This window comes from Periophthalmus magnuspinnatus, chromosome 6 (assembly GCF_009829125.3).
Source record: "Periophthalmus magnuspinnatus isolate fPerMag1 chromosome 6, fPerMag1.2.pri, whole genome shotgun sequence".
NCBI classification, from domain to species: Eukaryota; Metazoa; Chordata; class Actinopteri; order Gobiiformes; family Gobiidae; genus Periophthalmus; species Periophthalmus magnuspinnatus.
In genome coordinates this window covers 19,839,049-19,863,313 of record NC_047131.1, presented here as the reverse complement: position 1 = coordinate 19,863,313, position 24,265 = coordinate 19,839,049, and the positions used below count along the sequence as shown (strand labels likewise).

The following is a 24,265-nucleotide window of genomic DNA, read 5'->3' as shown; positions in this document are numbered from 1 at the left end:
TAAAAGGCATATCATATTAAAAATAAAACATCATTGAGAGTGGTACCTATTTTTGTTGGGAATGATCCCCCTCTCCACCTCCTGATGATTCTTCCCAATGCGAATGGCCAGCCAGGAACCAAGCTTTCCATTGTAAAGAGTGTCCACCACACGAAACACCTCACCCTTGTTAAAGCTTAACCCGTACGGTGACTCCTTCTCATATTCAAAGTGCGTACGGATATAAAATGAGTCCCCAACATCTGATTCCACTATCCGGCGGTACACTACAAAAAACAATGCAAAGTATATCAACAAACAAACTAAAAATACACAAATTGTTGCATTCCTTAATATTTCCCTTACCATCTTTTTTCTTCTGAGCCAAAATGGTGACTTCTTCACCCTTAGGAAGGTCCAGGAGGAAGAGCACAGCCTCCTCTCTGATTATGTTTGCAAAATCTACATTGTTTACCTATAGTTTCAGATAGAAAAACAAACAAACATTGTATGCTTAGTAGTCTTTTTCCAACTAGTCTGAACCAGATTTTACCCTGACATTTTTATTGTGGCCCACTTAAAAATATTCAACAACAATGGCACATGTATTTCTCAATATTTTGTCTTCAAATAAGAATGAATTTTGAATAGTGAAATGTTTTAGGGCCATAGCTTGACAACCACTGCTTTTAGATGCAAGATTTATACAGCCGGTTCTTTCTGTGCCTGCCTTTGTAACGGTAGAGTTTATGGGGCTGCAACAGCTCAAGCCATTATACCTAAAGAAAGGAAAGGGAGGTGCAAACAACATGATATATGGCTGTGAGGTGTTTAAACAAAGTAAACAAGAAAAAACAAGATTCTTGTCAGCGTTTCCTAGGTTACTGTTAAGGGACCCAAGAAGTGATTGTGGAATTTGGGAGCCACCATCTGACTATAAAACTAAGATAATAAAATAAAGCTTCAAATGACCATCAGGGCATCACTGCTGAAACCTCAAAGAAATAAAAAAAAGTACACACATGAGAAATTGTAACCTTTTAATGTAGTGTTTTTCCTTCACTCACTTAACCATCTATGAGTTGCAGATTTGTTTGCTAAACTGTGAATGTAGCAAAACCGTCTCACCCTGAGAATTTGGTCACCCTCCTCCAGCCCCTCTTTAGCAGCAGGGCTCTCTTCCAGGACTCCAGCCACAAAGATGCCCACATCATTCCCTCCAGCAAGCCGCAGTCCAACACTCTCCCCCTTCTTGAATTTCACCAGCTTCATGCTCGGCCTGACAATGGGATTGGACACAACACTGTGGTTCACGTCACTTTTGACACTTCCTTTTCCAAAACATAGTCACACCGAGACTTCTTGAATAAATTATTTTTGCAGTATTAACTTGAGTGTATTTGGTGTATTTAAACATGAAGCACTAAAACATTTTTCCGATATCCATAAAGCATGTTTACCGTAGGATGCTGTCATCGTGGGCAGCACTTGGCACAGGAGCGTCAGAGGGACTGACTGGCAAATCGACATCAGGCTGTCCAGGCTGAGCATAAACCGGCTTGGGTTCTGTGAATGAAAAAATGTGTGTGTGTAAAATTACAAAAACAAAACTGAGCCGAGCTAAGCTAATGCTGATTTCGGAGGCTAAGGGAAGTTAGCATGAAGCAAATACTACAATCATTCCTTTAGATAAGCCTTAGTCCCAGTCTTGGCCACTGTGAGCACACACAAAATATCCTGAGCAGAGGTCACAGAGTAAAGCAGCAGAACCCCCCAAGCTGCACAGGGACGTCAGACTCAATCAACTCATGGTTTATTTTCACTTGGCTCCGGGTGAACTGAGCCAGGCTCAGCAGGCGTCTGGAGTCAACTTTTTGTACTTGTGCCTCTTAGAAAGGGCAGAAAGGATTTCTTTTATGTAACCCGCTGATTTGGAACAGTAGTGTTTATTTTTTAATGTTGAACAGCACATTAATATTTAGTTTAGTGGTCTTAGTGAGTTGCCTTTACCTGGGAGCGGTGGAAGCTGCTTGTCCTCTCTGGTCACTGCAGATTCCTTGGGTTTGGGCAGGGAAACCTCCTCTGAAAGCTTGGCTGGTGTAGAGGATTGCTTTGAGATGCGCTCGTCATCACGACTTCTGTGGCTGGAGAAATGAAAGATGAAAGACAATATGTTAGTTATAAATAGTGTATTGTGGAGATGTTGCTTCTTGCCCCGAGCTCTACAAGAACATCTTGACAGCACACAACCACACCGCCATATTCTCGTCCATATAAACACGGGCTGACATGATACCTCAAACCTGGAGGTCATAACATTGTACTGGTGTCAAAAAAAATGTAGGGCTTCAGGTGACTCAGGTTGCTAGTTCCCAAAGTGTGGTACAGGTACTCCCTAAGGTATGTGGAATGACCAAAAATTAGCTTGTTCTCTATGGATGTTAATTTGTATGTTTTATTGACCAATGTCTGTTTCATTTATTTAACTCACTTTCTGTTGGTTAAATCAAAGATCTTGTTAAACCCTAAGAAGCAACTGTTGTTGTGATTTTGAGCTTTACAAAAATAAATAGAACTGAAATTGCCATCTTGTCTTATTTGATAAGGTTTAGGAGTCTGAATGTGATGCACGTGCTTTACATAAAAAAATTATTACGATGTCCAAACATTTTCTTCAAGTACACAAGAGTGCTCAGGGGGTACATGACTGCAAAAGGTTTGGGAACTGCTGATCTAAAACAATTAATCATTTTGGTGTCAAAAATCTGATGAAAGTGAACAATGATCAATGCTTACTTGTAACTTTGAGGGAATAAATTTGGTCCACTCTTGCACTTGGCTTATTCTGGCAAAAAGTATGTACCCAGTAAGAACAATGAAAGCCCCTTTAAAGAAGGTTGGTAGGGGGAAAAAGCAGTTCCTCGAAAAGTGCCTGCTTTTGATGCCAGCTTCCTGCAACATGAGGTAAAGACTGACAACCAGTTTGAAATCAACTCAGCTTAATAAAATATGTGCTTTAGTTTTCTTTGAACACTACAAAATGAATGTGTCAAACTTGAACTCAAGACTAGAATCACATGAAATTAAACAATAGCATCTATGCCAATACAACACAACAACAACAGTTTTATGAAAGTTTTCGTCTCTGCTAGGCTCGAAATAATATTATGTTATGGAGGTGAATAAAATTTGTGTAGATTCATGTGAATTACCTGAGGAATCTGAAATACAATGGGTGAACAATTGAGCAAGCATTTTGTACCTGCCGTTGCTGATTTGTGGAGGGGAGTGTCTGGAGTGGTCAGAGGGCTCGGAGCGTCGGTCTGGAGAGCGGGAGCGGCTGCTTCGATGCCGTTCGTGTGATCGATTGGAATGATCTGAGGCAAGCGAATGGATATCTGAGATGTCTGGGGATAAAAGTAGTTGAGAGTAATTAAATGTAAGTTAGCGAATCTTAGAGATTGCAGAAAACAGTAAAGATATGTACATATCAGATCAAAAAGTATCATATCATGGACAAATTCAGATTCGGACTTTGACATTTAGATTTTGATTAAAAAGCAAATATCCAAATTAGTCATACACATTCCAATTGTACCGTTTGTTTGCAAAGAGCTCCAGCTCTTGATTTTGGAGGTCTTCCTTTGTCATTTCACAAATGTGAATTCTTGATTTTCCAATTCAAAATATCAGACCTGTTTCACTCATTTGACAGTGTGTGCTGGCTTGTTACCACTTAGAGCCAATGCTGCACTCACCGTCTCTGTCTGAGGCGTTGGCTGAAGGAATGCTGTCATCGAGGTCAGGGATGTTGAGCAGGGTCGCTCGGTCGTCCCTCTGAACCACCATTTTTAGCTTGCCCTTTGACCTTTCTATCAGCTTCTTGGCGTCTATCAAGGAGAGGTTCTCGGTCACTGTGCCATTTATCTGGAGCAATCAGAAAAAGACCTTAGTCACTTATAAGCTTAAAAAAAACAAAAAAAAAGCATTCATATTAGGGCTGTCAATCAATTATGTTTTAAATAAATTGTGATTAATAACATGATTGTCCTGAATTAACTCACATCTCAAATATCTTGTATCTCATGTAGGCCTAACTGTGATAATGTGAAGTAGTGATATTATGATATGTCCAATTCTTTATCGTCATCAGCACTCATTCATCGACACCAGGGGTGTCAAACACATTTTCACCAAGGGCCACATCAGCAAAATGGCCCCTCAAAGGGCCAGATAAAAAATAAATCTAACTAACTCTTTTAACTTGTTAATTAACTGTTTCTGTATTTATTATTTATTCGAGTTACAAACATTGCATATGCATTTGCCTAGATGTAAAAATATGGCTGTGTAACTGTGTATCTCCTGATAAAATGACATTTTAAGATCATCCTACCTTTGAATTTACCCATATAAAATGATGTGGAGGGTCACATTTGGGCCACGGGCCTTGAATTGGACACATGTGATCTACACTGGTATGGCTCTACTGTCAAACTTTCCAACACAGTAATGAGTCGTGTTGCTGTCTCACTCTTGCTGCAGTGAAAATATAGAGACTTTTATTGTGCAAGAGACGCTAAGGAAGTATTCGTTATACTAGAGGAGCCTTGACATCTTAAACAGTGGAACTTGTAGAAAACATCATACTCTTGGAAGGCTATTGTTTTGCTTATTTTCAAAACAAAAAAAACAGACATTTTTCAAACATGCTCTGGGATTTTAAGATGGAGACACAACACAGGAAGGCAGGGCTCAGAACGGACACCCTGCTCGGATCCTCCTGCTCTGCGTGCATGAGGTAAACACACACATGCCTCTTGTCCTCTGCTGGCCCGCACACACACAGCAGCAGAGGAGAGGCTCAAAACCTGCAGAATCAAACGCAGCAAAGCGCAGTCTAACCTGGACCTCACTCTAAACTTGAACTCACTGGTTTTTGTATGAACCGCTCGCCGGTCTCCTCAAATTCAACTGAAGTTGGAGTGCAGGGAACGCAAAAATTAGCATGTGATTAATTTGCATAACAAAAAACAAAAAAAAACATTTGCATTAATGTAATAATAGCACACTAAAATTGACAGCCTTACTCTATATGCAGTTAAACTCACTCATGAATAGAACATCATACAACACTAATTTACCGCACCCCTAATTATGCTTGTATGCAGTCAATGGCCCAGTCAGCGTAAGGGAGTAATCAGCATGTGTATTCATGTAAAAACATGCTGTGATTGTTTGAAATTGTTCCTCTGGAAATCAAAGATGAACAAAAATACCCTTTAGAAAGCGCTACCTTTTAAGTGCCAAATAGAAATAGCTGCAATATTGAATTTGTGACACCCACAAAAACAAAAGAGTATGGGGAAAAAAACAAAAACATTCTTGTATCAAACATTTCAGTGTTTGTGGAACGCCTTGTCAACCCTCACCTTGAGTACAACATCTCCTTCCTGGATGTTGCCGTCCCGGGCTGCCAGGCTCTCAGGGGAAATGTCCTTGACAAAGATGTGGCTGGCCAGGCGCAGGCCATATTCTGCTTACAGAGTTAACGACAGCAACAAAAAGCATGTTAGCACGTTAGCACAGGGTTTACACGACATCCTCTGGCTGAGATGTCCAATCCTGCCCCAGCTGGGATTAATGCTACTGATTTAAGAAGATTAATTGCGCTTTTACTTAGATTTCCCAGAGTTACTTTAAGATTATGCACGGACGAGCAAGTTTTGTTTATTTTGGCAGTTCACCAATACTGACTTTAGTTGGATCTAAACTTGAGAGGGAGGGAACAGATGAGAAAATAGAGAAGTTAAAATCTAATTTGACACAGACATCCACTGAAAAGGTAATGTATGCCACTATTAGTTTAGTATTTAGCCTGGACATTAGCACTAGATCGACAGAGTTTATATTTAGAGAAAATTATTTCCCTACTTAATAAAGTACTTTGTCTCTGCATATTCCCCGACATTACGAGCCTCACCTTCATTTTTGCGGGACTTGACGAGAGTGACCTTGGAGGGGCGTGGGGGCAGATTGTGCGAGCGGTGTTCTGTGCGTGGCGACAGACTCCTCTCTCGTGAAGCACTACGTTCCCGTTCCCTGTCCCGTCGCCCGCTGCTCCGCCCACTGCGCCTACCCATAGCCCCCATGCTGTAGGCCCCGCTGCGGCCACTCCTCGTCTCGTAGATCTCTTCATCATAGCTGTCCTCCTCTTCATCGTGCTCAGACATGGTTTCCCTCTCCCCGAGTCGACCCATTGGGACGTGAACCTTCCTTTTCCGTCTGATTGTCTAGTGGAAAACAAAGAGATGAGATCAGCCTGACATCGAGTCATTTATAATAAATCAGGATCAATCTTCTCAAATAAAAGGACATTTGTACAGCACAGCACAACTCAAGTGATTATCGATTCACACCAGCTCTAACTTCATTTCCTCACAGAGTTGAGAGAGATGTGATAGGGGAATGACACTCACGATTTTGGCAATTTTCCCGCTCTTGCGAAGCTGCTGGACTGCATAGGCATGCTCCACATTGTCCATGGACACAGCATTGACCATAACCACTCTGTCATTTTCCCTGAGAGACACAACACACTTGGTGAGTCTATGTCAGTAATTTATTACAAAAATGACCAATCAGAAAGTGGTGCAATAACTCACTGCAGTAGTCCCTCAGCTGGGCCCCCCTTCAGCACATCTGAGATCACGATGGAGGTCTCGCCACTCTGAAAATGAGGGTTATCCCGACCTCCTGATATGGCAATCCCAAAACCAAACCCTGGTGCCTACAAACAAAGTACGATGAGAAACAACATATTTTGGTTGCCAGTTGTAAAATAAGACAATTATACATAAAATAAAATAACACTTAGAAAGGAATTGCCACTGTATCCATGTGTGGTGTGCTAGTGCAATATGTAGAAGGCATACGGTCTTGTTTTTATTGATTTGATACTGACCCTGTGCAGTGTTACTGTGTGCTGTTCCCAAATGACAGTCTCCTCCATTGCTGCACTCTATAAAATAAAACAGGAAATGGTTACATTTATAAGATGACATTACAAGTCAGGGCCAGGACATGTATTATTGAACATTCTTGCATTAAGCCTATGACCGTAGATGTGTATGGATCTCTGGCAAAACAATTTTTATCCATTTAAAATGTTCTTAACAGCAGAATTTAAACTAAACCAGATAGAAAAAGGAATGTTAATAAAACCATAAAGGATAAAGATCACATCATTGTTTAATGTAAACTTCCACTATGAGTACCTTCCTAGAGAGCACACCTCAGTGATGGTAAACTAACAGTACCAACAGCTAACATGCAGGGGCTGGTCCAAAGCTGCTCTTTTATTCTGTGTCCATTTTAGGGCCTGAATACAATGAGTGTCATGACAAAAACACTTTGGGATGCATCGAGGTCACTCTGTCACTAAGTCTGGAAATTAAAACGCAGCTTGTGTCGTGTTAAAGACCGCAAAGGGGACGATGAAGGTCAGCTCCTTGGGCTGTCAGGTCAGCACTGTCCTCTGTCTCACAAAGTCTCTCTCTCTCCACAGACCACACCTTTGCTCTGCCATTTCACCTCAACACATTAGATACAAGGCATGTTTCAGGCAAATAGTATGGAATTAATTGTGATTTATATTTTAAATTAAACTAGTTCACAACAGCGAACATTCTAAACACCTCGGACAAGCATGAAATTTGGATTAATAATTCAGCCACAATACACTGTGCAATAGCTGTGTAAAATATATGACATTCATTCCTTCGAGAAAGATTATTATGTCATACAACTGAACACAGTAACCCCCATTTCTCATGTAATTTGATTAAAGTATCTGCTCTTAACATTCTGATTTTATGTCGTTTCATGGGCTATTTCACTGACACTTACAACACTCTAGACAAGAAGCTCACCAGGCAGTGGCTCTCATGAAGCTCTATATTAAAGCATAATAAACGCTGAGTGAAGGGAGATAGATTGTTATTTAAAACAGTTAGAGTGATTTGACATCCAGACGACATTGCTGCAAGTCTCGGAACAGTAATGTGTCAGTTCTGCTTATTAGCAATTAATTTACAACTTAATTAAACTGACAAGGGTCTAATGGTGTGGTCCATTAGTGGTCCCCAAAGTGATAATGATACAAAAATGTTGGACACATGCAATGCAACATTAATTTGTTTGATTACACATTTAATGGAGTCCATGAGATGGATTGAACATGCTAGTTGGGTACTACATTAGAGAAACATGGGATATTTGCAATACTGTGCTGAATGTAAATATACATAGAATAGTGTAATTTACTTTTGGACGTAATCATTTTAAAGTTTGCATTTATTGTGTTATCTATCCAGCAATACAGGCTGTGCAATTAATTACATTTTAATTGTGAGCGATTCTGATTAATAATAATTTAAAAAAAAACATGACCAAAGAAAAGAAGCTTATGCATTTTTGTAAAAGGTATAATAAACAAATTGTGTGTGTCAATTATAACCCGAATAATCTATTACTTTTTTTCAACATTCCAGTAGCCCTAATAGAGATTATTTGCATACATACTGAGCAGTCCTTGAAAATGTACTGTCTTCATTGTTGTACCACCTCAGCCTCGCTTCTAAGACATTGTCCTAATGTGTTTTGTGAAGTGAAAACAGTGTGGGAATGTGGGCAGCCGAATGAATCACCAAAAGTGGCCCCAGACGGTCCGGGCTTGGCAGCAACAGTGGCAATCTCCTAAAGCTGCTTATGTCAGACAGGAGGGTGAACCAAAGTTTGAACAAGGGAATTCCCTGTGGTCCAGGGAAAATACATCGGAATATTAATACACTGTTGGAATCACTGGCACAAACTCGAAACTGGAAAGTTTACTCTGTGCAGTGGCTTATTTATGCCTTTGTCTCCATCAGCAGAAGGAAAGTGCTGATGGAAAAAAATGCCACATTAGGTGTAAATTGAAACAAGGTTCAGTTTCCTGTGTTTTAGGCTTTTATTGGCTTTTAGAGAGCAAACATAAAATGCTCCATGAGGCAAATCGTGCAAACAAGTTGGGAGGTGGGAGAAAAGGTGCTAGAGAGGTGTTTATTAGATTTGATTCAACACAACACATTTATGTCAACTGTAACATAATACCTTCTTTATGGATTCATTAGCGACTACAACAATTAATCCATAATATTAAGGGTAAGGCACTCTATTGTGCCCGCAGGGAAATCTGTTCATCCTTGAATGCCGCTGGGGCAACCTAAAAGAAGCAGTGGGGGCCACAGTCCTGCTCCCACGACCAGTCTCCAGATCTTGAGGTAGGCTTGGCAAGACTATTAGCTAGAGATGCACCAATCCAGCTTTTTCAGTTCAGATACCAATTTCAGTACTATGAGTTTAAGTATCTGCAGATATCAGATACTAACAGATACCAGTGCAGAGACAAAACAGCATTTATTTCCTTTAAACTAAAATAAAATAATAAAGAACTGATTCAAATGCGTCATTTATCCCTCAAGTTACCATAAAATAACTTTGTGTAAATAAAAGTTCCAATAATATGAGACTCTCTGGGCCGACTACAATAGAAAATAGTTGTATTACATTTTTTATGTCCAACCAGGATATCTGCTGAACCAATATTTGGAAGCCAATATCTGATCCAGCTAATTTTTCAGTATCTGCATCGATATCCAATACCAGTATCGGAGCTGTGCACCTTGATGGGGGAAACCAGAGGAAACCCATTGCACAGTCATGGGTAGAAGCATGCAAACAAAAGGGCCCGAGCAGCCCAGAAGTCAAACCTAGAACCTTCTTGCTGTGAAGCGCGAGCGCTAGCGCCCGTGACACTAAACATTTTTGGTGTTTCTCTAGGTCTCTCTAGTCCTTATACCAAGTTCAAAGTGCACATAATTTCAATATGGCCTCCTTCACTTTACCTCCAAAAAAACAAGTAGGCAAATGCAAAACAGTTGGAACATTCATCAACTTGGCTACATGAAGCACGAAAAGAAACACTAGATTAACACGAGGGATGGCATCTGGCAGAAAAATCTCAACATGCTAATAACATAAAAAGGAAACATGACTTTCAATGGTAACTAGAAAGCAAAAGCAAAAAAAGAACTAGTGCAAAAATTTGGGAACCAAAGCAGGCTACATTTGTGTGCTTGCTCTCCTCCACACACCTTTCAGTTGGAGAGGATGTAATTGTGCTTCCTCCTCCTGTCGAGTGTTGCTCTGGTAACAGAGAGGGAACAGCGTGGTGTTGTTCAAGAGGCCTGACATTTCCAGGCCATGTCGAAAGGTTCAACTCTCAAACTGTGGATGCTTTAAAACAACACACGAATTTAAAACAACTATAGGCCTTTCACATATGCAGTGGCCTGAGTACATAGTGTCAGCTCTGGAGCACTTGATGTCGAAAGCAACAACTTCTTTAAATGCAAATCTGTTTTGGAAGAAGTTCACAGACTAAAAAGTTGCAAAGTTAGAGAGGAAAGACTGCCAGAGCCAAGTGCAACATTTAGTGTGAATATTCAGTTTATAATGAAATAACCATCATTTTGTGACCTAATCTGCTGAGACAGCTCTAAATTGATGTTATTGCAAACTTGTGAAGTAAATTCAGGCCACATAATCCCTACAAAAAGATGCATGATGCAACAACTTTAAAGAATAATTTACTCCATTATTGATGTCAGTTTTAAGCATTATATTACATACTGATAGCACTGCTGCTTAGTCACATCAAGTAACAAAAGGGATGACTCTTAGAAAACAGACTTTTTCCAAACATCTAAGAAAAGGCTTAAAGGCTCAAATGTTTGGTCCATCCTTTAGAGAGACAGAAGAATGATGCCAATAGAAGCTCTACAGGCCAGAGCTAGGGCTGGCAGCCTCAACAGCCCAGACACACTGCACTCCGCCTGGGCCACGCTCGAGGGATTACACCCAGCACCAGGAGCCAGACCGAGGCACACAGACCCAAGCACAGATGGACCCCCCCAGCTGAGAGTTTGGGACAGAAGCATAATGGGCAAAATGGACAAGAGGGATCTGGGACATTCTAAAACCATGGTCCACATAGTGCTCCAAATAATTATACACCAATGAACTTCTAAAATGGAGAGGTTACATCAGCAGGGTACAGCTTAGAGATCCAATGTGATACCTATCACTCAAAGTTCAGCGCAACCGATGGCTGATCTGCTCATGATGTTGATTTATCTTTCCCAAATATATAATTTGAAATGACTATATAGCTTTCTTATCCACTTTGTAGTAAAACCGGATTGTGGATGATTTTGTATTCAGGTTTTGTGCAGTGTCTTTTTCACATTAAAGTGTTCAAACAAAGCTTTATACGGATAGGCATCTGGTTGGCCCAAACAAAATGTCATCCTGGGCTGGAGATAGCCGATATACTAAATAGGGCAAATATCAGCCAGATTATCAGCCAACCGATATATCGGTCTATCTCTGGTACCCATGTTTCCAGAGTCGAATAATAAACAACAAACTGAACTGAATACGTGTCTGGTACGTTAACATAATATATTAACAGTTAATCAGAAAACTAAAGCATAAAAACAAGCTAACAAGTTTAGTTTCGATCTCACTCCAAATCAATGAATCCATTAAATTCTTCATCCTCGGTGTCGCTTCTGAACTCCGTCAACTCCGGAAGTAGATGAAGCGCAGCTTCCACATGGCTGTCATACTGGTCACAAGTCTAGAGTGCCCTTGCGCGGTTGTCAGTGTGACAATAATGAAGATGTGAAATTATATATTTTAATAATTTCATATATAAAGTCACATCTGAGTATATGTTGCACCTGGCCCAACTATGAAAAAAATGCGACTTAAAGTCCAGAAAATACGGTAACCAAAATGAACATGAATACTACTACATGATCACTACATAAAGTTCTACTGAGAGAAATATTCAAATCACTGCATGTTGGGAGGAAGATGTTGCCAGCAACACAAGGCATTGATGCACCTTATTATTTCCTCATACCTTCAACCAATAATTTAATCAAAATGCTATTTGGTAATCCAAATTGTTGTTTACCTCTAAACAACTAATGAAGTAATTAGATTAATTTGATTACTAAAAAGCTTGGAGTTCTTATTTTATTGCCTTGATGATTCATTTAATTATAATAATTCGTTAAAACCATGGCCAACACTCACACCTGGCCTGGTTATGTCATCACAGGATGCTGTTTGTTTATGTCATACAAACAAGTCCAGTGGCACGAAATATCTTCTAAATAGTGAGACTGATATGACTCCTGCTGTGATACCCTCAACCGTGAGTTTATGGATTAAAAAGTGTGGAGCAGTGAGAACAACAGCAGACGAGGCTTCAAAATTTCTGTCTGTCCACAGTCCTTATTAAAAGGTGAGCACACATTTGGCGTGAGTTTTCTCCGCTTATCCTGTATCCTCTCAGTGCACAAGACAGGGCTGGCATGTGTGCGTACATGAGCAACTGTGCCTGGGCACGGTTTGTTCGCACGCGCACTGGACAAATGTACTGCTGTTTAGGGGTGACCCATGCTTTTGCATGGTTCAATTGGGCTAGTGTGAGAGCACCCTAATATGTTTTTAAGAATACTTTATAAAAGCTTAAAAAATTGTATAGATTACTTGATTAATTGCAGTAAATAATCGATAGTTTACGCGATTACTAAAATAATGGATAGATGCAGCCCTAAACTACACCAGTTCACTTTGTCATGTTCCAGTGCCTGGCTTGCTTAACTGTCTGTATGACAGTGACAAGCGCTCAATATAATCGTGGAAAACAATTAGACAACTGGCCTTACAGCAAGAATAAAGAAGTGAAATGCTTTGAGAAAACTTTGTATAAAAAGGATTATAATAATAACTTTTAAGCTGTTAGAACTTAAAAAGAGTAAAACATCTCTAGTGCCTTGGAGAAAACCCCAGCAGCTGAATGAGTCATCACAAATGCAGCCTAAAACAAACCAGACAGAGTAAAGTTAAAACACTGTTTAATTTTAAATAAACTCTGTTTGGAGCATCATTAAAATTGAAGACCACAGACCAGACTCTCATCCAATTAAAAAGAAAAACATAAGTGCTCCTTGGAGGCATTTGAGGCGATATTAGCAAAGTGTTCAATTCAGAAAGTAGAAGAATGGATTTTATGCTGAAGTGTGGCTTAGGGGTGAGGCAGAACCTTATTCAATTTTGACCGCTCTGGGACCAGCTCTCTAAAAATAGCTCTCATTAATTCTGCCGTTGTGATGCTGCAACAGAGTGATTTAAGGGAAACTTGCAGCACTTCAGTACGTTTAATAACCTCTTGTTCAAGTAAATGCTACTGAGATCACAGACAACTCAGTGTCCATTATCGAAATGTTACATAAGCAAAAACAGAAAACCAATTTTTTCAATACAATCTGGCAAGCATACAAGCAAAGACAGACAGCAATGGTATGTAGATATGGGACCCTTAACCAAAGCAAGGCCCACTGATAAGACATGATGATTACTGTACAGTGGGGCATTTCCTGCCATCACCCAACAGATAAGACTTACTGACCTTATAAGGAACTGTATCCCACTGACTCCAGATAAAATTCAAGCAGCAACAAAGACCTGAACTGGTTGTGGGGCTTGCAGCATTATAGGAAAATGTATTTGAAAATTTAAATTAGAATATGGCTAGTGGTTGAAAATTATTCCCTCTGCAAACAAAATGGTCTTTTTTTATTTGTGAAATGCAATGCCTTCACAGACACATTATTATATATATATATATATACCTAAAATAACTAAAACAGTGTACTCAATATGGAAAGGTATAGTAAGAAACAATTAAATCTGCCAATACTGCGGTAAGACTAAAACATGTGATGAGACTGTTATCTGGTCACATAAACAAACCCTGAATCCAACAACATTATACAATTTGTTCAATCAATCACAAATGCTTGAGCAGCGAGTTACAAGTGTCACTGCAGCCAGAGACAAAATGTGAGAAGATACTTTTATGTGGCTGCTGGCAGTGGAGCGGCAAACAAGTGGAATAAAATGATTGATCACAGCAAAGATTGAAAGTGATGTGCCGGAGAGTGCTGACAACTGCTAAAACTAGCCTCCCTCAGAAAACATATTCAAATGGTAATGAGCACAAGAGGTTTTAGCACAAGTCAAGAGGTCCTCAAGGAGACACTAGTGACACAGAGCACATACTATCGCACAGATAGTATGTAGAGGACCATTACTTGTGGTATTAAAGCCACTTGCTAATGACAGCTAGTAAGACTTAGTAAAAAGCAAATTTCCAAAGCATTTTAAAGTAAGCTGGAATTTAGTTGTACTTACATAATTTCATCTTGGAAGGCAGATGACAAAAGCGACTCCGACCTGAGTTGTAAAATCCTTCAGACGCACATCAACCATCCCAAAACCTGACCAATCGAAGCCCCCTCCTCCCGGCTCTATTCTTAGCTACGGTGAAATTACAAGCACAGGTGAAAGGTTAGCGAACCATCGCTACGCCCTGAAGTCTCCTCTGCCCCAAACACTCCTCTGCCCCTCTCTCTACACACATCTTTCATCAAAACCTCTCTCTTCCTCAGCTCTTTTTGATGGCCGTTAAGATGCGAGCAGATCCTAGCGCCTTGGCAGAGTTGTGTGCAGGATCTGCAGTACGCTACAGCATGGGGCTCCTCTGTTCTAGCGAGCATCCATCCGCAGTGTAAAGTGCTGTACCGGACTTAACCCTCACCGCGCCGTATCCCAACCATCTATCAGAGCTCTGCATGGGGGACACTGTTACACCCCTCCCCCAGGTGGGCTGCTGCAATCCCGGCATAATGCAATCCGAGGGTCAATGACAGCTCCCTGAAAGTCACAATGTCGCTCAATGAACACTAAGCAATACAAGATGGGCTAGATTTGTGCATTATTGACACTACAGGCCTATAGCATACAGTTGAAAATGTATGTGTTGAGTGTTTTTATTTTAAAATTCTAGTGATTTAAAGACATGATGTATAGTTGAATATCTGTGGAAAACACACTTCAATACATCTAAAAGATCCCAATTTATTCATGTGCAAAATTTCTATGTTACGAATGAATTCTGCGTGCTGATTGACCAGCACCTTAAACTAGATATGGTAATGGTCTGATATTGAAAATTTTGCTGATATATGGTGCAAATATTTTTTCTGCACTTCCATAGTGTTTGTGTACACTTTTCATTTCCAGTTTGTCTTTAGTGCAACATGTATCTGCAAATACTAGTTATCGGCCACAACAGCAAGACAAATATCGAGTAAAAAAAACGTCCCTACTTTTAATGGCATAATACTGCTGTCAATGTGTACTTTCATTTTTTTTTTCCATTTATATTTTCATATAGCAAATAAAATAAAATAAAACAAAAAACAAAAACATATCAAATCATTATGAATTTTGATTAAATTACAATCATGACCAAGGCAATAAGAAAAATACCTACTCTATCATATCATCTTTTCCTACAGCTGTAATTCAATATCAACAACAGTTTGATAGATACATGTAGCCATTTTGTGACAGTCATTCCAAGACAACAACACCACCACTACACCTGCTAACAGCGTTACTGAGCTGCACCCAATAAATCACTTGAGAATAAAGTGGACAAGTGAGAAGTTGAGAGGGTGATTTTCCACTCTCCATGAGGTAGGCCGAGGAAATCCATCATCCCAGCACAAATACTACAGCAACATGCGATTATTTAATGGCTGTCTAAAGATTTATTGATTTGAGTTTGAAGTGACAGTCGAGAACTGGTAACCTTCAGCTCCTCTATCAATAAGATCAACAGTTATGAAAAATGAACGACTGAATAGACACATTTGAAGTGTGGCATCAAATAACCCTTTTATTTGACTAAAAGGAGAGCTGGTCATGTTTCATCTGTGTTCACATCTGTATTTAAAAGGGTCTATATTACACTATTTTCTGATCTATGTTATAATGTTTCCTCATCAAAAATAAACCCCGAGTTGTGTTTTGTTTCATTCACACATGTTTAACAAACCCTGCATATTTGGGCTGAGTTCTTCTCTCAAACAGAAAACACTCTGTTCCACCTTTTGATGTCATTTGGTAATACAAGAAGCACTCCACTGTGTTTTGAATCCCATACACCTTCACTAGAATCATTTGGGTATTTTCAGCCCTGAAATTGCCCATCATCTCTAAAGGTAAAAGGTAGCTGTTGACTTGAAAACTGCCATTACAAGATGTCACAAGGTGGAACAGAGCATTTTTGGAGATGTAGATATACTAATAATAAAGGATTAATAAAACATACATGTCTGAATGGAACAAAAAACAACTCTAGGTATATTTTCAATGAGGCAACAACATTATACCATGATTTAAAGATCACAACAATCAATTTTCTGTAATATAGGCCCTAAGACAATGATCAGAGACTAGACTACTATGTTTCTACAAAGGAGCAGACTGAATGTTTCACTATAGAAATTCAGCCCAAGGCAATTTGAAGCATCGTACAATGTGGGCCAACCATTTTAATGAGCAGAAAACCACTGGGATGAAAAACAAAGCAAAAAAACTGTAAAGATGTGTTCCTTTCATTTCTTGTTTAGTTCAGTAAGATTTTAAACAAGCTACAATTTTGCAGTGGCTAAGCTTAATGTCACATGACCTCCTGTATGAACAAGAAACAGTGGACATCAACAAGGCCTGGATAATATGACCTAAAATCTATAGTTGGTCTAGTTGGAAATTTTACATCAATTACACTTAACAGTTCAGATTATTAAAGAGTATAGACCAGACAGCCAATTATAGAATCATTACAAATTTGTATGTAACCATTTTCTACAAGAATGCTTTTTTCAGCCTTACTATTACAAGAACAATAGAGAGTATGAGAGTAGAGTATGAGTTTAATAGACTGGGGAAAATAATTCATAACAAGTTAAAATAATTACCAGAATTACGTGATTTTTGGGGTTGATATCAATATCTCAACAGAATGGATTAGTCCAACAAAACTGCACATAGATAAATTTACCTCTGTATAAATGGCCCCAGGATTGAACCCAGGCTGTGCAGGTCGAGACATGCACTTATCAGGAGCTGGATAATGATGGTTTGGGACAGGTCTGACAGTCACACGGTCACCGCGGGCAACAGATCCAGAGTTAAATTTACATCCCTCACGGCTCTGGGCCGGCACTGGTGACAGATTCCACACATAACTGGGGCTCTGTGCAACTTCTCCCGAGCTGCAAATCCAACAGCTCCATAGACAAGATAAACGGCTGTGTATGGCCTGTCATCGTCCCAATAGACATGCAACAAACACTTAAGAATACTTATACAACATGGTCTGAATTATTCAAGTCAAGTCAGTATGTAAAGTGTGTGTCAAAAAGGTGACCCACAGAACACACCCAGTACATTTTGAGTAAAAAAAAAAAAAAAAGCATTAGCATATAGTTAGGTGTAGTGGTGTGCCCTTGTTCAGAGTTAAACTTAATCCTTAGTTTTCCTGAACTATGTATGAATTAACCAAATAATGACTGATTATTATACATTGTCAAGATAAAAACTAAGACTTCCTTATTGCTGGCCATCATTTATATGTGCTTTGCTACTTATATTAAACTAAACAGCATTTGCTCTATAGGTACAGTATGAGAGAAAGAAAATGAAAATGGCTCTCACTTGCCTGAGCCTGAAGCCTGAAAAGTGGACCAGGAAACCAGCTCTGGAGGCCAATCACCCCAGTGGAAGTTATCAGAGCCCACACAGAACACAGAGGGGGCAGGAATGTGCTGATAAGCCCTGTGCCACTGACCCAAAGGGCCCCGCCTCCCCTCCATCACCGTGATTGAAACAAGAATGCCGGCACCAATGAAAAACTCCAACGATAAGGGATGTTACAGTACTGGAAGAGAAAAGGGTCCTTATACTAAAATGTGATTGATGAGTGAATTTGCGGGGCTTGTTACCTTGATAATCCCACACAGCTCATTCAAAAGGGATTTACGAGGGAGCTGATTTATTCGGGGCCAAAAGGAGCATCTGCATCAGTGGAGATGTAACCGTGAAGATTGCATTTGTTAACAGAATCATATTGGACAATGAGCACATAATGCCAGAGCTTTATGGATGGCCTGCTGCTCTTAAGATGTCCTGGTCTAATCGCCTGTCACTGCAATGACTGTTTAATGTTGGGAAGCAGAGATGATGATGACTTCCGTAAAAAGGAAATAGTTTTTGGCCCATTTCATGCACACAAAACTTCACTATGACAGAGGGTGCAATCATGAACTCAATCTGCATTACATGAAGTACTTTATTGTACTTTGATATTAACATGCTTAACCAATGTAGTTCTCTGACTCGTAGTTGACACACTTAGTCCTGCAATAGTCTTGTTTTAATCTGGTTTTGAAATGGTTTGTTTTGGTTTAGTTTTAATTTACTCCTGATAAGGTCTTATTTCGGCTCAGATCCTTATGTAGTATTTAGCGCAATACTGATTTTAGGATAGAAAACTAAATATTTTCAGAAATTTTTCAGTCTAACTAAAGCAAAATAGATTAAAAAAAAACACAGGTGGGCACTACCTTTTCTCATCCACTATCTCAATATGACTAAAACAGTAAGAATGCTTGGAAAAACAAAACTACACTAACAAATACATAATGCCAGTATTTGCCGGATGCCAGATGGAAACCTCGCAATGATTAGAATTAGGCAAACTGACTCATACATAGTTGTAGAAGAATACTAGAGGCTATTGTAGACCAAGTTATTAAATCGTATTCCTTTTAATCCCACTATTAGCTCAAGGCTAGCGGTGGCGCTGAGACACATGTTCAAAGTCATTTTAGCCACAGCTCTCTCTCCAGCATCTCCTCACAGCCACAGCATTAATCCAAGATAGCCATTCCCAAGGCCATCCATTAGATCGCTTTGTATCAATAAACCACCACTTTTATGGGGATTTTTACATGAAGTTTAAGCTTTGGAAACACATCACGTTTAATGGTACTCACGTGGTCATATAAAAATGTGCATTGAGCTAATTAGCATGCAGCACATCACATACAACTACAACAGGTCATCCTCTATAGTGAGACATGCTTTTTCCTGACGTTGCTGCAGTTGTGTTTTACAAAAGTAGGTGAAATATTGAACATGTTTGTCCTTCCAAAATCAAACTGACTCAGATGACTGCTGCTCCCCTGACAGCTTAGGCGATATGATTTACTGTCCCAACATGTATGCTTGTCCTTGGGCCACTAGATATTCTTATCTCCACTGACATGTTTGCCTTAACAGCGTTACCTTGTACAGATTCAAATATATTTCTGTGTAATACCACTATGTAATATCACAAATATTTAATCTATATCAGTCATTGCTTCGTCTGTCTTTGACCAGTCAAGCACTTGAAATATAATTTACATTGACAAGCTCAGACCTGTCTTTTTGACTAAATTCAACAGAACACACGGTATGTGCTTACCATATCACTTCAGTTCTGTATATTCTAGTGTTATTCAAGGTATACTTTTCTTGTATTGCATTTCAACTGGGCTAAATTGGGACACAGTTTCACCCTATTCCTGGTTCACCTAATGCAAGACGTTTTTCTCATTAACCGGGCCAAATGTTTGACTTGACTGCCAAGCTTGTATTTAATGCAAATACACTTATACTGGTCAGTCTAACCCAGGGCAGCTGTGGCTACAATAGTAGCTTAGCACTACAAAGAGTAGTGTAGTGAATGAATAATCCAATGGAAAGGCACATTATATATCCAAAGCATTATTATTATCATACATAAACCAAACAAAATAAAGAAAATCAGTGGCCACCAACAGTTTAGAACTATTCCCTTTTGAAGTTACTAGTTTAGAAGAGTGTTTAACATGTAATTTATCACCAAGATCCTGTCATCTTATCGTGGGTGTAAAATCTGAGCCATTTACAGAAAGTAGCATCACATTCAACATCATTTACATTCAACAGGTGATTTCATGTTTAGGGTTGGTCCAGTGACTGGGCAGTTAGTCATCCTGGATCAATCTGGCCAAAGGTTAGTGTGGTAGGAAAGAGGATGTCATTGGTAAATGGCATGCCTCTGGTTTACTGCCCATTCACCGAGACTGAAAGGCGGGTTAGTATTCACCAAGTGTCACCAAACCAACGCCAGCTAACAAGCTAGCACTAGCCATCTGCTACCTAGCTTTACCACTCAAGTTTTACTAGCTGATCATCAAAACAAGGTGGGTCATCATATGAGCCCCACTGAAATAAGGAAAACCGATGCCACATTTACGGCATCTGATCTTATGTTACCGCTCTCTGATGATCTCACATAGCAATGCACTTAATAAATCTTATACCCCCTTCAAACTGCCTTGGTCAAACCAACTCTAGCTGGCCGACATTTTGTTCGCCAGCAAGGCTAGCCCTGGCTAACGCTACCTGGACGCACTTGACGTGAGCCAGCAGTCCGCCTAATGACAGCTCCACCACAACCCATTTTCTAACACAAAAACTTAACCATGGAATAGAGCGCGTCAAATGGGAGTGTAACCATTGTTACATGTACCACCATTTAGATGATAACATTAGCCAGTGATGGAGCTAACAATTAGCTGAGCTAGCGCGGAGGTAGCGGTTACCTCCACTTGCAGCGTTATCGCCTGTTCCCGCAGAGGGACACATCCAGGCTGCTCCTGCTGCGAGAGCAAAATGGTCTCCCGTGTAACGCACTCGGAAAATAAGCCAGGAAAGACATTCACCTCTTAAAAGCAATGGTCCTCACGACGTACTTGTGAATATCCTTCAGGAGAGGAATGGAGAGGTATTCTGCTGTGACTCCAGAGCAGCAGCAGCAGCCGCACTGCAATGGCAGGCAGTCCCCCCTCTGCGCTCACACTTCGGCTGCCTTCACCGCCGCGGCGACACTGACAGGTTCATGTGGACCAGACCATTCGGGTTTGTCCGCGGGGGGGCGGCAGGATGCGGAGAGGCTGTATGCAGCAGCAGCAGCATCAGCAGAGATCCAGCAGCATCCCGCGCCATATCCGCGTAAGAACACTCTGTCGCTCACAGAACAGGCTATATGAGTATCATAGGAAAGATGCAATCCTTTGCATCTAGAAAATGGATGCGACTATTATTACTCAGCCGTAATGCGTTGATTTACTACGGTACACCTCTTTACTACGTTACACCACTCCTAACCGAATCACCTGAGGAATAGCCTGTAATAGCCTGGTGTACAGTCACGCTAAGCAGAAAAAACAAAACACATATTTTAATGTGTTTAGTGTGACTATTTGGATGGTTAGATAATAACTGAGTGAGATCCCGGAGGCCACTGAATATTACATTTAAAAAGCAAAATAAAGGCAGATTTAGACCTATTAGATGACACATTGTCTTTGAAATAACAGAGGACAAACATAACCCAAAAACCATATACACTGTATATTCTGTAGCGTAGGAGCTCCTGGCCCAAGCTTATCTGTAGTTAATGGTTGATAAATGGTCAAAGTTATCACATAGGTCAACTTGTAATTGGCCTTTACAAATAAACAGGATCAGGATCACTGATAAACTAAGTTGCTATTAAAGCACAAAGAATGAATGTCAAAGCTAGTAAAACAAATGAAACTTTCATAGGGAAAGCTGAGGTAGCCTTAAGTAGTAATGACATGCTGCATAAAGCCATTTAAAATGCAGAGGATACCAAAATCCCGCTTACAGTCACTGGGCTCAATACAGGTTCCCATGGGGTATACACAATTAATCAATAAAGAGTAGAATGTAAATTGTGCACTGCAGCAAAGCAGCTCTTAATACCCTATATATGGACTTTCGTGCTTGCTTTTGATGAGGGGCCTAAAACTGTAGAGCACCTTCTGTTGTCTTTTATCACTTGGAGGTGTTGTGACCGTTCTTGTCACCTTTACCTATGGACACTAATGAGCTCTGGAGGAGATAGGGGCTGAATGTTATGGCAGTTGGAGCACAGAGGTCCCCTGCAATGTTGCTGACGTAAGGAGACCCGCTGCGGATTTCATTGGAGGATCAGAGAAGGAGAGAGAGAGAGAGAGAGAGAGAGAGAGGAGGAGGAGGAGGGGCGGGTGCATCTTGAATAGAAGAATGTGAATTGTGGCCAAGGTCATATAAGTATTAGACAAACAAGAGCAGTTTACAAACTCTCCACTCTTAAATATTTCAAAGCATGATTTCTGGTGCCCAGACATGCAAAATAAAAAGGTTTATACAGAGGAAGCCTGTAATGTTTGATAATAAATGTATCAAACAGTAAACAAAGAATTATTATTAAAATGATTGTCATGTTGTCAGGCAACTACATGTACTCTTCTCTTGTAATTCTATGTCCCTGTTTGCATCACTGCCTCCAACTGCACAGTGAGACTTTCACATGCCAAGCAACAAAATGATGCAGCCAATTTTCAGAATCAGCATATTTAACTAGAGAAGCCTGCATCCAAACCACTGTATGACTACAACTGCGGGAACCAATTGCACATTTGCAAAAAGAGCAAATTAGAAATTCACAGCGGGTTGACGTGTAGACTGCCCTGGTGGCGAATGAGTCAACCACTTTAGCTATACAGGGTTAAGGAAAAACAGCCAAGTAGGCAATCTGGCCTATCCATAAGCTTTAATGATTGGGGCTATCAAAGGACAAGACTTGTACAGCTCGAGAATGGGACTAACAAAATGAAGAGGATACAAATGGTGTTATGTCTCACTGTGCTGCCAAAGATGCAAGTTCATACACAAAACTGGATGCGTCTTATCTTGTTATCAGGTTTTTGCTGCTACAAATTGGAGACACATCAGTGTAATCCCATAATGGAACAAGCTGGAGACTGGACAATAGATTATTTTTTTTAGATTTCAGGATTGTCCTCAGTTGACGCGGATGACCTCTGGTATGGATGAAACTGCAGAATAGCCACTACAGAATATGACTGCATTATGTTCAGATGCATTGAGAGAAATATTCTTTTTGAAACCCCAATAAATGTAAAATGTTTAATCTTTAACCAACTCCACTAACAGTTTATGTCTATAATTGGTTTAGTCATCACATTTATTAAAATGTTACTGTTTTATTAGTATATTTTACAACAGAATAGTTGTGTAACTAAGCTGTTCCTAAACAAATTTACTCGCTAAGATTGCTTATATGCGGGTTGTCCTCAGCCGACATTAGTGTCCTCTGGCATAGGAACAGCAGTGTTGCTTCCGAAGAACTATTCTTTTATTCCAAGATTGTTTCAAAACAAAAGAGCTGTTTTAAGAGCTGTTTTTAAAAAAATAAGCTGATAAGAGGACCTTATCAAACCAAACTTCACAGTACTTAAAAGCACCAGATTATAAGTATTTCCTAAAACACTGGATTTGCAAAAGTTGAATGTGTCTTGTCCAAGGACACAACAGCTGTTACTGAGTAGGAGTCAGACCTGATAATAGTTCATAATTAATATATATTGCTGCTGGTACATATTGAAATTACTTGTAACACTTGTGTTTTCGTATTTTTTGTGTGTGTCCTCATTCGGCACTAGTGACCTCTGTGATAGCAGTATAGCAGCACCTCCACATGACTGCCCCGACACTAGCCAAAGCTGCTATAGGACTTGCTCACTCATAGCTTCATAATGCCACAGTAGGTTATATTTTGCAGAGCGGAAAAGAGACAGTACTTCAAGATAGAGCAAGCACACAGTGAAGTCAGCAATTAAAAACGACAACTGAAAAATCACTATTTATAAGAATGGGGGTGACCTCTATCAAATTGAAAGCAGCAAAAATATATCTTAAATTCAAGTATTGTAAAGCATGTGAGAAATATAATACTTCTGCCACATTAGGACTTTTGCATGGATTTTGTTTTATACAAGCAATAGTGCAGGGTAAAACTCTGCCCCCGTATGTAACTAGTATGGTTGCCAGTAGGCAACCATACTAGTTAGTGTCAATATACAATGAATGAGTGTCAATATACAATGAATAATACATTACAGAAGAATTAGGGATAAGACAAACAACTAGTGCTAAAAAGCAAGAACTGAAAATAATAATATTAATTCAATGTATTCCAGATGATCCAGTTGTCCAGTATTTCAGTAAGAACAGCATTTATTTGCAAATGCAATCTTTTGGGAATTGTGGGATACTTACAGCAAAAATGGCT

The 24,265-nt window shown here is 39.8% G+C and overlaps 1 protein-coding gene across 8 annotated transcripts in view; it reads right to left on the bottom strand.

The window, feature by feature from the left end:
* Window positions 1-21,053, bottom strand: part of tjp1b (tight junction protein 1b) — a 31,161-nt gene extending 10,108 nt beyond the window's left edge. For 2 of the 8 annotated variants that reach the window (XM_055222287.1, XM_055222288.1), the window contains exons 1-13: window positions 20,826-21,047; window positions 6,944-7,000; window positions 6,645-6,769; window positions 6,459-6,561; window positions 5,963-6,272; window positions 5,412-5,518; window positions 3,738-3,906; window positions 3,242-3,386; window positions 1,990-2,123; window positions 1,440-1,545; window positions 1,108-1,258; window positions 346-454; window positions 47-266 (exon numbers count right to left, since the gene is read on the bottom strand). In XM_055222287.1, the coding sequence (XP_055078262.1) occupies window positions 47-266; window positions 346-454; window positions 1,108-1,258; window positions 1,440-1,545; window positions 1,990-2,123; window positions 3,242-3,386; window positions 3,738-3,906; window positions 5,412-5,518; window positions 5,963-6,272; window positions 6,459-6,561; window positions 6,645-6,769; window positions 6,944-6,991 (1,727 nt within the window). In that variant the 5' untranslated portion in view covers window positions 6,992-7,000; window positions 20,826-21,047. Of the gene's footprint in view, window positions 1-46; window positions 267-345; window positions 455-1,107; window positions 1,259-1,439; window positions 1,546-1,989; window positions 2,124-3,241; window positions 3,387-3,737; window positions 3,907-5,411; window positions 5,519-5,962; window positions 6,273-6,458; window positions 6,562-6,644; window positions 6,770-6,943; window positions 7,001-20,825 lie in introns of all 8 variants that reach the window. The other 6 variants (XM_055222286.1, XM_033967626.2, XM_055222289.1 and 3 more) reach the window with 6 other exon arrangements.
* Window positions 21,054-24,265: the final 3,212 nt, after the last annotated feature.